Source organism: Sphaerodactylus townsendi, linkage group LG06 (assembly GCF_021028975.2).
Source record: "Sphaerodactylus townsendi isolate TG3544 linkage group LG06, MPM_Stown_v2.3, whole genome shotgun sequence".
NCBI classification, from domain to species: Eukaryota; Metazoa; Chordata; class Lepidosauria; order Squamata; family Sphaerodactylidae; genus Sphaerodactylus; species Sphaerodactylus townsendi.
In genome coordinates this window covers 130038249-130054741 of record NC_059430.1, presented here as the reverse complement: position 1 = coordinate 130054741, position 16493 = coordinate 130038249, and the positions used below count along the sequence as shown (strand labels likewise).

At 60.0% G+C, this 16493-nt stretch overlaps 1 protein-coding gene across 1 annotated transcript; it reads right to left on the bottom strand.

Moving 5' to 3' along the window:
* Window positions 1-11778: 11778 nt before the first annotated feature.
* On the bottom strand, window positions 11779-16181 carry IRF2BP1 (interferon regulatory factor 2 binding protein 1). The gene has a single exon (XM_048501327.1). The coding sequence runs from the start codon at window positions 16029-16031 to the stop codon at window positions 14193-14195; it is 1839 nt and encodes a 612-aa protein (XP_048357284.1). The 5' UTR covers window positions 16032-16181; the 3' UTR covers window positions 11779-14192.
* Window positions 16182-16493: the final 312 nt, after the last annotated feature.

Here is a 16493-nt window from a genome sequence, read left to right as displayed (position 1 = left end):
TGACGAACCTTTGGCACTCCAGATGTTATGGACTACAAATCCCATAAGCCCCTGCCAGCATGGCCAATTGGCTAGAGAAGAAGCAGACAGTACAGAGGGCAGGGGCAGGTGGGAATTGTAGTACATAACATCTGGAGTGCCACAGGTTTGCCACCATGGCCCTAGATCCGTGGTGGCGAACCTTTGGGACTCCATATGTTATGGACTACAATTCCCATCAGCCCCTGCCAGCATGGCCAATTGGCCATGCTGGCAGGGGCTAATGGGAATTGTAGTCCATAACATATGGAGTGCTAAAGGTTCGCCATCACTGCCCTAGATGGAACAGAAACCTCCGGAGGCAAGCAAGGGAGAGACTTTCCCTAAAAGATGCAATAAAGTGAATAAAATACATATTAGCCATTGGATCAGATGTGCATTTATGAAAGGGAGGACACAGTGAAACTAAAGCAGAGGTCTGCAACCTGCGGCTCTCAAAGGTTCATGGACTACAATTCCCATCAGCCCCTGCCCCTGGGAATCGTAGTCCACAAACATCTGGAGAGAATCTCAATTGACTGCAACTTTTTGGTACTGGTCCACTGTTTGTTTACAAACCCCCATCTGCACAAGTTATGGTGCCTACTACTGCAAACACCAGTGTGTGTTTGGCAAACACAACCGCCGTGTAAAGTATGCACTGATGCCTCGGACGCGCCAGTCTGCATAACCTTGTTTATTGGCTACTTGTACTTTGAGAAAATAATGTTGGGGTTTCCATATGTCCAGCAGTTGAGCAAGATACTTTGGGCTGACTCCAAACATGTTTTGGGCAGTCCTGAGTGCTGGAAGTTTGGGTTTTTTTTGAAGACGAGGGTCTTAGGACTTACAGAGCCCGTGCGGCCAATCAGCTGGATCAAATTTACCCGCGCCCAGTGAAGCATTCCCAGGACACACGGGGGAAAACAGAAAGGCACTTTTCGATGCTACTGATCAGGTTTGGGTGGCCTTTTAGGAAGGTGGATTTACAAATCATTTCAGCATTCCTGCACATTTCACCACATGTGTGATGGGCTTTACTAGAGAGCAGCAGTGGCGTAGGAGGTTAAGAGCTCGTGTATCTAATCTGGAGGAACCGGGTTTGGTTCCCCGCTCTGCCGCCTGAGCTGTGGAGGCTTATCTGGGGAATTCAGATTAGCCTGTGCACTCCCACAAACGCCAGCTGGGTGACCTTGGGCTAGTCCAGGGGTAGGGAACCTGCGGCTCTCCAGATGTTCAGGAACTACAATTCCCATCAGCCCCTACCAGCATGGCCAATTGGCCATGCTGACAGAGGCTGATTACCCCCCCCCCCCCCCACCCCCCCCCCCCCCCACCCCCCCCCCCCCCCACCCCCCCCCCCCCCCACCCCCCCCCCCCCCCACCCCCCCCCCCCCCCACCCCCCCCCCCCCCCACCCCCCCCCCCCCCCACCCCCCCCCCCCCCCACCCCCCCCCCCCCCCACCCCCCCCCCCCCCCACCCCCCCCCCCCCCCACCCCCCCCCCCCCCCACCCCCCCCCCCCCCCACCCCCCCCCCCCCCCACCCCCCCCCCCCCCCACCCCCCCCCCCCCCCACCCCCCCCCCCCCCCACCCCCCCCCCCCCCCACCCCCCCCCCCCCCCACCCCCCCCCCCCCCCACCCCCCCCCCCCCCCACCCCCCCCCCCCCCCACCCCCCCCCCCCCCCACCCCCCCCCCCCCCCACCCCCCCCCCCCCCCACCCCCCCCCCCCCCCACCCCCCCCCCCCCCCACCCCCCCCCCCCCCCACCCCCCCCCCCCCCCACCCCCCCCCCCCCCCACCCCCCCCCCCCCCCACCCCCCCCCCCCCCCACCCCCCCCCCCCCCCACCCCCCCCCCCCCCCACCCCCCCCCCCCCCCACCCCCCCCCCCCCCCACCCCCCCCCCCCCCCACCCCCCCCCCCCCCCACCCCCCCCCCCCCCCACCCCCCCCCCCCCCCACCCCCCCCCCCCCCCACCCCCCCCCCCCCCCACCCCCCCCCCCCCCCACCCCCCCCCCCCCCCACCCCCCCCCCCCCCCACCCCCCCCCCCCCCCACCCCCCCCCCCCCCCACCCCCCCCCCCCCCCACCCCCCCCCCCCCCCACCCCCCCCCCCCCCCACCCCCCCCCCCCCCCACCCCCCCCCCCCCCCACCCCCCCCCCCCCCCACCCCCCCCCCCCCCCACCCCCCCCCCCCCCCACCCCCCCCCCCCCCCACCCCCCCCCCCCCCCACCCCCCCCCCCCCCCACCCCCCCCCCCCCCCACCCCCCCCCCCCCCCACCCCCCCCCCCCCCCACCCCCCCCCCCCCCCACCCCCCCCCCCCCCCACCCCCCCCCCCCCCCACCCCCCCCCCCCCCCACCCCCCCCCCCCCCCACCCCCCCCCCCCCCCACCCCCCCCCCCCCCCACCCCCCCCCCCCCCCACCCCCCCCCCCCCCCACCCCCCCCCCCCCCCACCCCCCCCCCCCCCCACCCCCCCCCCCCCCCACCCCCCCCCCCCCCCACCCCCCCCCCCCCCCACCCCCCCCCCCCCCCACCCCCCCCCCCCCCCACCCCCCCCCCCCCCCACCCCCCCCCCCCCCCACCCCCCCCCCCCCCCACCCCCCCCCCCCCCCACCCCCCCCCCCCCCCACCCCCCCCCCCCCCCACCCCCCCCCCCCCCCACCCCCCCCCCCCCCCACCCCCCCCCCCCCCCACCCCCCCCCCCCCCCACCCCCCCCCCCCCCCACCCCCCCCCCCCCCCACCCCCCCCCCCCCCCACCCCCCCCCCCCCCCACCCCCCCCCCCCCCCACCCCCCCCCCCCCCCACCCCCCCCCCCCCCCACCCCCCCCCCCCCCCACCCCCCCCCCCCCCCACCCCCCCCCCCCCCCACCCCCCCCCCCCCCCACCCCCCCCCCCCCCCACCCCCCCCCCCCCCCACCCCCCCCCCCCCCCACCCCCCCCCCCCCCCACCCCCCCCCCCCCCCACCCCCCCCCCCCCCCACCCCCCCCCCCCCCCACCCCCCCCCCCCCCCACCCCCCCCCCCCCCCACCCCCCCCCCCCCCCACCCCCCCCCCCCCCCACCCCCCCCCCCCCCCACCCCCCCCCCCCCCCACCCCCCCCCCCCCCCACCCCCCCCCCCCCCCACCCCCCCCCCCCCCCACCCCCCCCCCCCCCCACCCCCCCCCCCCCCCACCCCCCCCCCCCCCCACCCCCCCCCCCCCCCACCCCCCCCCCCCCCCACCCCCCCCCCCCCCCACCCCCCCCCCCCCCCACCCCCCCCCCCCCCCACCCCCCCCCCCCCCCACCCCCCCCCCCCCCCACCCCCCCCCCCCCCCACCCCCCCCCCCCCCCACCCCCCCCCCCCCCCACCCCCCCCCCCCCCCACCCCCCCCCCCCCCCACCCCCCCCCCCCCCCACCCCCCCCCCCCCCCACCCCCCCCCCCCCCCACCCCCCCCCCCCCCCACCCCCCCCCCCCCCCACCCCCCCCCCCCCCCACCCCCCCCCCCCCCCACCCCCCCCCCCCCCCACCCCCCCCCCCCCCCACCCCCCCCCCCCCCCACCCCCCCCCCCCCCCACCCCCCCCCCCCCCCACCCCCCCCCCCCCCCACCCCCCCCCCCCCCCACCCCCCCCCCCCCCCACCCCCCCCCCCCCCCACCCCCCCCCCCCCCCACCCCCCCCCCCCCCCACCCCCCCCCCCCCCCACCCCCCCCCCCCCCCACCCCCCCCCCCCCCCACCCCCCCCCCCCCCCACCCCCCCCCCCCCCCACCCCCCCCCCCCCCCACCCCCCCCCCCCCCCACCCCCCCCCCCCCCCACCCCCCCCCCCCCCCACCCCCCCCCCCCCCCACCCCCCCCCCCCCCCACCCCCCCCCCCCCCCACCCCCCCCCCCCCCCACCCCCCCCCCCCCCCACCCCCCCCCCCCCCCACCCCCCCCCCCCCCCACCCCCCCCCCCCCCCACCCCCCCCCCCCCCCACCCCCCCCCCCCCCCACCCCCCCCCCCCCCCACCCCCCCCCCCCCCCACCCCCCCCCCCCCCCACCCCCCCCCCCCCCCACCCCCCCCCCCCCCCACCCCCCCCCCCCCCCACCCCCCCCCCCCCCCACCCCCCCCCCCCCCCACCCCCCCCCCCCCCCACCCCCCCCCCCCCCCACCCCCCCCCCCCCCCACCCCCCCCCCCCCCCACCCCCCCCCCCCCCCACCCCCCCCCCCCCCCACCCCCCCCCCCCCCCACCCCCCCCCCCCCCCACCCCCCCCCCCCCCCACCCCCCCCCCCCCCCACCCCCCCCCCCCCCCACCCCCCCCCCCCCCCACCCCCCAGGTCTATTGGGGAACCGAGGGGGGGGGGGGGTTAATGTTATTTGTATTGTTTTAATTGTTATATTTTCCCAACACAACCACCTTTATTAGGCCTATTAAAATAGGCTCCAGAGCGTGACAGACATTTCTGAAGTACAAATCAAAAGTACATTCAAAACACCGACAGATAAACCGTATCTAGCACTGGACGTTACTTAGAAACTTCTGTCACTTGTAAATGTTATATTTTATTTCTGATGCTTTATTGTGGGTTTTATCGATTTCAAGCTGCCTATAGGTGCTAGTATGAGGCAGGGGATAAACACTTATAAATAAAATGAATATTTTATGTGGGGCCTCTTAAAAAGCCCCCTCCCAGTACAAAATGCCTCAACCCACCCATGCACAACTCCCACCCATTAATGACGCACTTGAGTTCAGAATGACTTCCTTTGGTCAGTGACAAACTTGGTGCTGAGCCTTGAGTGAGCCCGCTATTATGAGAGCAAGATACCTTCTGTCCGTTCAGCTTCTCCACATGGTTCACGATTTTCTAAATTTCTATCCTGCCCTCCCTTCGAAACATGCGCGCAGGCAACTCTGTGCAGGAGCCAGAACGGCTGTGTGGGGCACCTCTGGTTATGCAAGAACACCAAGAGATGGACCGAGAGGCGCAATCAGAGATCTGGCATCTTGTGTGCAAAAGCTGCATTCAGATGACAAAAGCTGAACATTTGTCTCTGCTCCTGGCTGGGCATAATATCCCGTTCGTGGGGAAAAAACCCAAAACAACCGCCCGAGCCCTGCAATAGAGAAGGAGGAGTTCCTCCAGGATGGCTCCTAAATTTCCAGAGGGAAGTAACTGTGTGCATTTCCCTGTCTGTTCCCAGGCAAAAACTCACTCACTGGGGGAAAGGATCAGGCTGTACAGACATGAATCCTACAGACGTTGCAACTAGTCCCACTGTCCCCGAATCCAAACTTAATGTCAATCAATTCAACCTTTGTATTGTCGAAGGCTTTCACGGCCGGAATCACTGGGGTGCTGTGTGGTTTCCGGGCTGTATGGCCGTGTTCTAGCAGCCTTCTCTCCTGACGTTTCGCCTGCATCTGTGGCTGGCATCAGATACTCTGAAGATCCTCTGAAGGTGCCAGCCACAAATCCTCTGAAGATCCTCTGAAGATGCCAGCCACAGATCCTCTGAAGATCCTCTGAAGATGCCAGCCACAGATCCTCTGAAGATCCTCTGAAGATGCCAGCCACAGATCCTCTGAAGATGCCAGCCACAGATGCAGGCGAAATGTCAGGAGAGAAGGCTGCTAGAACACGGCCATACAGCCCGGAAACCACACAGCACCCCAATCCAACCTTTATTGGCATATAACCAATCTGAATGTCTTTTTCCAGCTTCCACAGATGTGGCTGGGAACATGGTGCTGAAGGAACGGCCTGACTTCTAACATCTTCCTAACAACAGCAATGATAGTTATTGCAAATACTTGGGAAGAGCTCGGGACTCCAGTATTCGAAGCTGTTTTTTTAAAAAGGAGATCGTACAACGTTGCGTCTGCATAGGAGAAGGCTGATGGCGTGACAAGCTGTTGGAAAACTGAACTTGAAATGCAAAGATACAACGGGGCAGGCATTTTTGTGCATTTTAAAACTGTTACGTTTCCTGGACATTCTTTTAATGTAGAGATTATTTAAAATTCCGGGATGGTGGCTGTGGTATTAGCTTTTCGTCTTGATAGCTGAATGAAACCTCCATTAACAGAAGAAGAATACCACTGAATACCAGTTGCTGGTAAGAAAGGAGAAAGGCCTTCCTAGTACCTCGGCCTCCCAGAGTTGCTTCTTGACCACTCTGGGAATACAGTGCTGATAGAACGCGAGTCCAGCAGCACCTTAAACTAATTTTTTTCCCCCGGCAGAGGAACACATTTTTGTTAGCCCTGTTTTATTTTGCTGCTACAGCCTAGCAGGCTAGGGATGACAATCAAAGAAGGCTGAGAAAGATGTTCTGACCCAGGAAGGCAGTTCTCCAATGCTACCAGTCAGTGAGAAATAAACTCCTGATCTGACCACTTTGGCCCCTTCCGCACACGCAAAATAATGCGTTTTCAAACCACTTTCACACCTGTTTGCAAGTGGATTTTGCCATTCTGCACAGCTTCAAAGAGCACTGAAAGCAGTTTGAAAGTGCATTATTCTGCATGTGTGGAATGAGCCTTTGTCATCCTTGAACATAAACTAGTTGCGTTTGGTACATATTGACGGTTCCCCCCCCCCCCACCAAATCCCCCACAGTTTTCTGGAAGCACAGATTATGTCTCTACACCACCACCAGAACTGATAGCCGTACAAAGCAATCTCATCATTAACGTGGCTCTCTACACCCCAATCAAAAAGTTAAACGCAACCCGCCACAATCGCTCCTTTTAATGCCTTCTGAAAACGCAGTCGTTTCCCTCCCAAAAGTTTCTCAGTTGACTTACCTCTGTGGGTTCATTATAGTATGAATTCCATTCAGAAAGGTCGTGCGATTCCATTTTGATGGAGCCCAGCATTCCAAAATCCCAGGAAGGAAAAGAAAAATTGAATGTGTGTATTTTAAAGCGAAATCTTGGATTCTCTGTTCTTTTGCGGGTGTTCAATTGGGGTGGGGAGCGCTCGCCTTCTCGAAAATAATGTCTTTCCCCACCCCAGAAATTGACTTCGCCCGTCTCAAAGCAAATGCTGACCTAGAGCGGTGCCTTCTGCCACCTTCTTCCCAAAAGAAGTTGGTGGTATTTGGGGAGCAGATGCCTGCTCAGAAGTGAAGGGCGTCAACACGCTTCCATGGCGCAGAACGAGGTCAGACGATCCCCCCAATATCTGGGCGCCGAGTCTGTTGCAACTTTTGTGGAGTTGGTTTTTGGCCACACGTTCTGCGGTTGCTGCTGCTGCTGCTGCGACGTGGACCCAGAGGTAGATATCCTCACTCAGCTGGTCTCTCAGGGTATGAAGGGCTGGCTTTCTGTCCAGGATGCAGGTCTTTATAAAGCCAGTCACTTATCCCAATACTCCGCCCGCTGGCTGGCTAGTCAAATGTTCCTACCTGGGCCCATGGCGGACTCTGGGCAGCTGGGGTACCTCTGCCCCCTGGTGGAAGAGAAGGGTTCGGCAAAGATTGGGTCCAGCAACCCAAAAGGCACACGATACTCTGGTTGTTCACACTTGGCTGTCACCACCAATGTTTTACTTTTACACATGAAAACATGAAAACAGGGAGAAGTTTGTAACTATTGCGGTTAGCGGAAGCTTCTGCCGCACGCAATGGGCCTTTTCTCTGCCGTGGCCGGTCTCCTGTCAGTTTGAAAGCTGAGGCTTTGGATTCAAGATATACTACAGAAAAACAGCGGCTTGGCATTTTATTTACAGCCTAAAAATATGTTTTTGTCAGCATCCTAGAGATGTCCCAGCTCTGATAGATAACACGAGGCTGCCATTTTCCATTCTGGCAGGGCCGTGATTCCGTTTTGAGTCCTGCCTTTCCCCTCCCGGCTTTTTAGATTGGGCGCCGTTCTTATTTCTGTTTTATTCAATTTTAAAGTATTTGCTGCTGTATTATTGTTTGTTTAATGGGGTTAATCTGTGTTTTATATGCTGCGGCATTGGATACTGCCGAACCTGTGAACCGCCTCGAGCCCTTTGGGGGTGAGGCGGCCTATAAATACTATAAATAATAATAATAATAATAATAATAATAATAATAATAATAATAAGAAGAAGAAGAAGAAGAAGAAGAAGAAGAAGAAGTTGACTACAGATCCCAAGTGCAGACTCTGCAAGGAAGCAGACGAAACAATAGATCACATACTTAGCTGCTGCAAGAAGATCGCGCAGACGGACTACAAGCAGAGGCATAATACTGTTGCTCAGATGATTCACTGGAACTTGTGCCACAACTACCATCTGCCTGTGACAAAAGGGCAGGTGGAATCACAAACCTGAAAAGGTCACTGAAAATGAACACGTGAAACTACTAAGGACTTCCGAATTCAGAATATTGACAACGTTTTGGAACACAATACTCCTGACCTCCCGATTGTAGAGGAAAAGAAAGTGTGGATAGTCGATGTTGCAATTCCTGGTGACTTAACCAAAGGAATTGAAGTAGAAAGCAACTGGAAAAAACTTACACGATACGAGGATTTAAGGACTGAACTACAAAGACTCTGGCTTTAAGCCAGTAAAGGTGGTCCCAGTGGTGATCGGTTTTGGGTGCAGTGCCTAAAGACAGCAAGATGACACTTAAAAACAATCGGCATTTGTCTAAAATCACCATATGTCAGCTGCAAAAGGCCACCCCACTCGGCTCTGCACGCATTATTTGTCGATACATCACACAGCCCTAGATGCTTGGGAAGCGTCCGACGTGTGATGTAATACAAAATCCAGCATATTGATCTTGTTTGCTGTGTATAACTGTTTTTGTATCAATAAAATAATAATAATAATTTAGAGCTCTGAAGGAGCAACACAATACTTGAGTTTGAATGACCTCAAAGGATACTGTCGAAGGCTTTCATGGCCAGACTCAACTGGTTGTGGTGGGCTTTCTGGGCTGCGTAACCATGGTCTGGTAGATCCTAACATTTCGCCTGCATCTGTGGCTGGCATCTTCAGAGGTGGATCACACAGAGAAGTGTGTCACGCAGGTGAAACGTTAGGAACGCCCAGAAAGCCCACAACAACCACTTATAAGGTATGTAATCCAACCCCATGTGTAGGCAGGTGATCTGGACCTGGAGTGTGTGTGCCGGACAGATGGATGTCTACTTCCTGGTTGAAAACCTCCAGCCAGAGAGATCACACCTCTTTTTAACTGTTGAGCTAGCGAACCTTTTCGAGACCGAGTGCCCAAATTGCAACCCAAAACCCACTTATTTATCGCAAAGCGCCAACACGGCAATTTAACCTGAATACTGAGGTTTTAGTTTAGAAAAAAACGGTTGGCTCCGAGGCGTGCGTTACTCGGGAGTAAGCTTGGTGGTAGTCAGTGGCTTTGCTTTGAAGCAACCGTGCAACTCTTCCAATGGGTGAATCACGACCCTAGGAGGGTTTACTCAGAAGCAAGCCCCATTGCCAGCAACCAAGCTTAGGTAAAGGATTGCACTTTAGTTCTTTGCATGAAAATCAGTGGGGTTTAACAGCGCTTAACAGGGTTACCTACACTGCTTCCCCAAAACTAGGTCTTAGGCTTAATGCTAATAATCGAGCCCAGCGGCCCAGGCCAGCCTAGATGTGGGGGGGGGGGGCACTCTGCGCGTGCCCACAGAGAGGGCTCTGAGTGCCACCTCTGGCACTCGTGCCATAGGTTCGCCACCACTGCTTTAAGTTCTTTCACCCTTTCATCATAGGGCTTAACACCTGGCCAAACTTTAAAGAATAAAGAAGGCATCCCACAAAAGCAAAAACTGAGGACAAACGAGGACGTACCACTGGTCAATAGACTGCAGGGCTGGATTCGGAGAATGGTGGGGCCGGGTATTCGCTGGAAATAGGAACCAGACAGCCAGCACTTTAGTGCTACTGCTCCCTCCCCCATGCTGGAGATGGGCAGAAACAGCAGAGGTGGGTTCTCAAGTCTGCTCCAGGGGTGTCAACCAAGGGTCCCCCAAATCCTACAGCTGGCACGCTCAGGGGTTTTGTGTCATGGGGGCTTGCAGTCCGTCCCCACTACACGCCCTCGCAGCTGCAATTAAAGGGATGCTCGATGTTTATTGAGCAGCAGTGGCGGAGGAGGTTAAGAGCTCACGTATCTAATCTGGAGGAACCGGGTTTGATTCCCCGCTCTGCCGCCTGAGCTGTGGAGGCTTATCTGGGGAATTCAGATCAGCCTGTGCACTCCCACACACGCCAGCTGGGTGACCTTGGGCTAGTCACAGCTTCTCGGAGCTCTCTCAGCCCCACCTACCTCGCAGGGTGTTTGTTGTGAGGGGGGAAGGGCAGAGAGATTGTAAGCCCCCTTGAGTCTCCTGCAGGAGAGAAAGGGGTGATATTAAACCAAACTCTTCCTCTTCTTCTTCTATTATTATTATTATTATTCGACTTGATAGACCGCTCTATCCCCGAAGGGGGATGTCAGCAGATGCAAATGTCGACCTTGTCCTGGTGCATAGCTTTGTTTCTGAAGGCCAGGCCTACCTGAGGCCTCGTATTTTCTCCCCCCATCAGTTGATAAGTTTTATAAAGGAGCATTTCCTTTCCTGTAATCCTCGGCAGTTTTTGGGTTGCAAGATCCAAGTATGAATTGTCTCTTAAGTCTGCTCCCTCTTCTTCCAACCCTATCTCGCATTTAGATTGTAAGCTCCTTGGGGCAGGGATCTGCCTTTTGCTTATATTTTGCTTTACACCGATGTTGCTATATATGTGGATATGTCAGAAGCCTACAATGAATGGCTAATTTCACCAACTGAGGTGAACAATAGTCTGCCCGCCCCTTAGACTTTGATGTTCACTTTAGGGTAGTGATGGTGAACCTTTTCGAGACCGAGTGCCCAAACTGCAACCCAAAACCCACTTATTTATCATAAAGCGCCAACACGGCAATTTAACCTGAATACTGAGGTTTTAGTTTAGGAAAAACGTTTGGCTCCGAGGTGTGCGTTACTCGGGAGTAAGCTTGGCAGTAGTGACTTTGCTTTGAAGCAACTGTGCAGCTCTTCCAACGGGTGAATCACCAACGGGTTTACTCAGAAGCAAGCCTTATTGCCAGCAACCGAGCTTACTCCCAGGTAAAGGATCGTGCTTTAATTCTTTGCAAGAAAATCAGGGGGTTTAACAGCTCTTAACAGGGTTGCCTACACTGCTTCCCCAAAACTAGGTCTTAGGTTTAATGCTAATAATCGAGCCCAGCGGCCCAGGCTAGCCTAGATGTGAGAGGGGGGAGGGACTCTATTTGTGCGTGCCCACAGAGAGGGCTCTGAGTGCCACCTCTGGCACCCGTGCCATAGGTTCGCCATCACTGCTTTAGGGGTATCGGTTCCCAGTGCTGCAAGAAAAGGAAGATGATATAGCAAGCAAAACCCAATTCTGATGCAGCTTTAACCCCCAAACTGACAACTTTCCTCAGTTGGAATGTTCATGAACATCCTGTGTCAACATGATGCTGTGGAGTCTGTGATTTCAAAATCTTGGCTCAGCCATGAACCTTTCCGGTTGATTTTAGGCCAATGGTTACCTTTCAATCTAACCTGCTCCGCAGGGTTGTTGTATGGATAAAAACAAGAGAGCCAGGAATAAGATAACACCATATGCACCGCCCTAAGTTGCTTGGGGAAAAATACAGGCTTATTGGGCAGTCAAGATAAAAACAAACAACGGACTCGTAATGGGCTTGGCCAGTCAGTGTCAATTCACTATCAAATAGCACAAAAACAAATCAAACACACTCTAGTGCTGCACGCTTAATGAAAACAAAGCAATCCTGATGGGAAAAAAAATAATCAAGTTTATTAACAGAGACGAGTAAAAGAAATACAAAACAGTTTGATGTCTCTCTCCCGCTCCCTGCCCTCTTGGACGTGGGAATCCATTCATCCTATCCATCCCGCCCCCTCTCCTCCGTTTCCCTCCCACCTGCAACACAAACCCCGCCCCACACAAGACTGTCAGAGCCATCTGCCAATGAGTGAAACAGGTGTCAGAAACCACACAAGACTGATTGATGGCTACCTCCACATCCAGGTGAAACGAGGCCCCCCTGCCACTTCTCCAAACAAAAATCCCTCCGTCTGGGCCAGGGGTCCCCAACACGGTACCCACAGGTACCCACGGACACCTTTTCTGACACCTGCCAGGTAGGGCTTTTGCCCAACAAGACCCCTGAGGGACTATTTGAGATTTGATTGGCAGTGCAGATTTTTTTAAAAAAAATGTTGCTTTGGCAGCCGCCGCCTCCACAACAGGAGCACCTACACTGTGTTACAGTTAAGCTGTGGCAACCATTTTGTGGCCGGGTCCACCTCTTGCAGCAGCCATTTTGTGGCCGCGCCCACCATGGTGAGAAAGGCTCAGACAGGTTTATTTTATTTATTTTATTTATTAAACTTTTATACCGCCCCATCCTCCAGGGGCTCTGGGCGGTGATCCCTGATCTACGGTTGGGGATCCCTGATCTACGGATTTGCCCCTGTTCTCATCTCCACAGCCATTTTTCTTTTGGTTGGAGCCGGGAATTAAACAACAAAAAGACAAATGTTATCAGGCTGCCGGCTCAGACCCGGCTGCGTCAGTCAAGGGGTCGAAATCGTTTGGGCGTCAGAAAGAGGCACCTGGTAGAAAAATGAGATGGAAAAAGCAAAGACTCCCGATTCCTTTTTTGGCCCGCGGCGATCCGGGCTCCCCTTACCCGGGGCGCAAATCACTAGGATCTTCCCCTACATAAGAGCATCCCAGTGCGCTGTTTAAACAGACCCACCCGTGCCTCTCCTTGGATCAACTTTGCCCTAAAATTCTGCAATTTTAAAAAAATGTTTTTGGTGTGCATGCTTTAATCTTTTGGTATGAAAAAATAACACCCTCCCCCCCAACCCAAATCTACATGAGGCACTTTTTGCTCCGCCTTGCACACGCCACATACTCGTGGGTCAAACCTCCCGGCTTCCGTAGGGTTCCCACATGCCCTTCCCTGCTATAGGTGAGTAACCAGCATCCAAGATGGCTACTACCGAATTCTGGAGTCTAAATAAATCGCACGGTTACAGGGTCCGCTCCAGAGATTCGGTGGCTGGCCAAAAGTCCGAGGGGAATCGGCAAAGCCGGGGGTGGGTGGGTTCGGAACCTAGGACTGGGGGTGGAGTGAAGGGGAGGTTGAGCTCGGGATTAAGGGACGTCCACAAAGTTTATGGGGGGCTTTCACAAAGGTTTCGCGGCTTGGGAAGAAGAGAGCCAGGAGCGTGAGGGATGGAATGTTTCGGTGGACACAGAGCGTGTTTGTGACGGGTGGAACAATATGAACAACTGAACGGATGCCCCCCTCCCCGTTTTAAAGAAACACATCCTCTAGGCTGCCTTCCAAAGCGAGACCAACCACGGCCACACAGTACAAAGGGCTTTATCAGTCCACTGATGCCAAATGGATCTTCCATGCTCACAAGCAGTCTGCCTTGGAGCGCCAGATATTGGGCACGGGCTGATTCTTCCTGCTTTCGCGCTTTGCTTCTCAGCCTCCCCGGAGACTGCCAGCGAGCCAATCTGCACGTTCTTTCCAAGATGGTGGCGGGGAAGGAGCTCAGCGTGGCGCCACGGGCGTGGCGGAAAAACGCACCTTCCAAAGAAGCACGAGTGCCAATCCCGTCCTAACAACGTGTAACGGGACCACAGTCTGTATCCAAAGGAGCACAAGTCAGGTCAGCTCTCTCCGTGAATTCCCACAGCTGACCTTCACACCACGTCTGTTTTCAGCCCGGCCCTCTTCCGGAAACCCGCCTCTGCCCCCCAGTACCCGGGGCAGTCCCTTAGCAAACTCTGATCTTTAACAACCAGAGCCCCACTCCTGTTCCTCGCCAAATGCCCCCTACCCCACCCCCCCAGTTTAAAATTTCCCTTTCCCGTTTACACTACTGAGTAGCAAAGTTGATTGATTCCCCACCCCTCCCTCCCACCCACGCCCGTCGTAGTAGGTTACATAGATGCAGCTTCATATATAAGCTTACTATGGAAATATTATTTAAAAAATAGATTTATGTACAATGCCTCAGTCCCCAGGAGGTTAAAGAGGGCGTCGGGGGGAGGGGGATAAGTTACTAATTCCAGTCACTGCCACAGCGGAGGGTGGGGGGGAGGGAGGGGGGTGAAGGGAGGCAACCCCGGCGCGACGCCCCGGATCTCGGCCGTTGTCCCTTTTCACGGGTCGTGCTCTTTTTTTACTTTCACGTCTCCGGCTAAGATGGTGGCGATCTCGCCCTGCATGAAGGCCCAGGGGACGTTGGAGCCCACCAGGGGGCACTTCTCCCCGCTGGGGCAATACACCTCTCCCGCGGCGCCTTGGGCTTTAATGAAATCCCGGGAGCAAGGGAAACAGAACTTGTGCCCGGGCACCGAAGGGCACTGCACGAAGTGGGTGTCTTCCAGCCGCTCGTGGCAGATGGTGCAGCACAGGGGGGTGGTGCCGGCCCCTCCCGAGGAGTCGGGGGCGCTCTGCGTGCCGCTGGGCTCGACCCCCCCGGAGGAGTGGGCCCCCGAGGAAGAGGGGGTGGTGGCTTGGCCCGGCTCGCCGTTGCGGGGCACCAGTCGGTGTTGGCCCGACGCGGCAGGCGACGCGGGGCTGGCGCTGTTTTGCCTGGCGGTGGTGGAGTGGACCGGGTTGACTTCCTTGTTGCCCAGAGTGTCGGCCACGTTCTTCAGAGCGGTGATGGGGGAAGGGTCGTTCCTCAAGGAGCCTTCGGGCAAGGGCCCCGGGCCGCCCGAAGTCGGCAGGTGCGCCATGCCGGACGGGTAGATGCCGCCCGATCCTTGCGGCAGCCAGTGCTGTCTCTGCTGCTGCTCCTCGCCGGTCAGCTTCCCCAGGGCTTCGCCCTCGGGCTCCGGAGAGGCCTTGCGCCTCCTTGCGACGGCCCGGGTCGGGGGCGCCGTCCTCAGGAGCAGGCTGGGGGGCACGGCGCAGCTGCCGTCCAGGAACTGCTGGGGCACGGCCTCCGGCGCCAGGGCCTCTCGGAAGAAGCGCACCCCTTCGGTGAAGAGCTCGCCCAGCAGGCGCCAGTCCCCGGAGCCGTGGCGCTTCTCGTACTCCAGGTACTTGTACCCGGAGGAGATGACCTTGCCGGGGTCCTTCAGGCAGTCCTGGAACATCTGCTTGGCCACCCCGAGCACGCCGGCGTAGACGTTGCCCGAGCCGCACGGGTACTCGGCGAACAGCTTCAGCTCGTACTCGTAGCCCGGCCGGGGGGCGGCGTCGAAGGCGAAGATGCGCCCCACCAGGGCGTGGTCCTTCTTGAAGCGCACGCTGAAGGGGGCGCAGCCGTAGAGGGCCAGCAGCTGGTCGCGCACGGCCTTGGGCTTGCCGTGCCACTCCTCGGCCCGCCCGCGCATGGCCTCGTTCAGCTCGGCCAGGCACTCCGCGTTGCGCTGCTTCTCCTTCTCGTAGTCGACGGCGTAGCCCCCCCGCGCCAGCTTGCCCGGCTCGCCCAGCCCCGGGGAGGGCGAGGCCACGGCCAGGGCGGCGGGGCGGCCCCCCAGGCCGGAGACGGCGGCCAGCAGGCCCTGGGGGGCCCCCAGCAGCCCCAGGCTGGGCGGCACGAGGGCGCGGCGCGCGGTGGGGCTCTGGCGGCTGCCCTCCCCTTCCTCGACGCCGCCGCCGCGGGCCAGGCCATTGGGGAGGCGCGGGCCGAGCGCGTAGTCGGCGGGCAGGCGGGCGCAGCGGGGCTCGTAGCGCTCCAGGGCGGGCGGCTCCTTGGCGACGTGCTGCGGCTGGGGCGGGTGGGGCTGGGGCTGGGGCTGGGGCTTGGCGCCCGGCGGCGGCCCCGGCGAGCGGCCCTCGTGCAGGACGTGGCCGCGCTTGAGCTGGCGCGCCGTCTCGATCAGCACCTCGATGCGGTCGGCGCCCTCGAAGTTGACGCAGCCGCGGCACACGGCCTCGCTGAAGTCCCAGATCATGGCCCACGGCATCTTGGGCAGGTCGCACAGGTAGCACCACTGTCGCCGCGAGCCGCCCCCCGACGCCGCCGCCGCCGCCGCAGAGGACATCTTGCGCGCACTCGGCCCAGCCGCCGCCGCCGCCGCCGCGCACCGCGATCCAAAGGGAGCCAGCCGCGCAAGGAGCCGCGCGGGGAGGAGGAGGAGGAGGAGGAGGAGGAGGAGGAAGCCGAGGCGGAGAAGGGGGGGGGGGGAGAAAACCCCGCCAGCCACAGAAAAGGAGGAGGAGGAGGAAATTCCCCTTCTCTCTCTCTCGCTCTCGCTCTCGCTCTCTCGCTCGCTGCTTACATAACTCGGCGGCGAGGGGAGCTGGGAGGTGTAGTCTGGCGCCCTGGCCGGGGAGGCTCTTAAAGGGAACCGCGGGAGCGAACCCAGCCTTGCCGCGCAAAGGCGCACGGAGGCTCCCCTGCGCGTTATTCCAACCCCCCCACCCCCACCCCCCCAATTCATACACACGCACAAAGGAGAGAGGCCGTCTGGTGGTCTGCCAAGGGGCTGGAGCCGTCGGGGCGG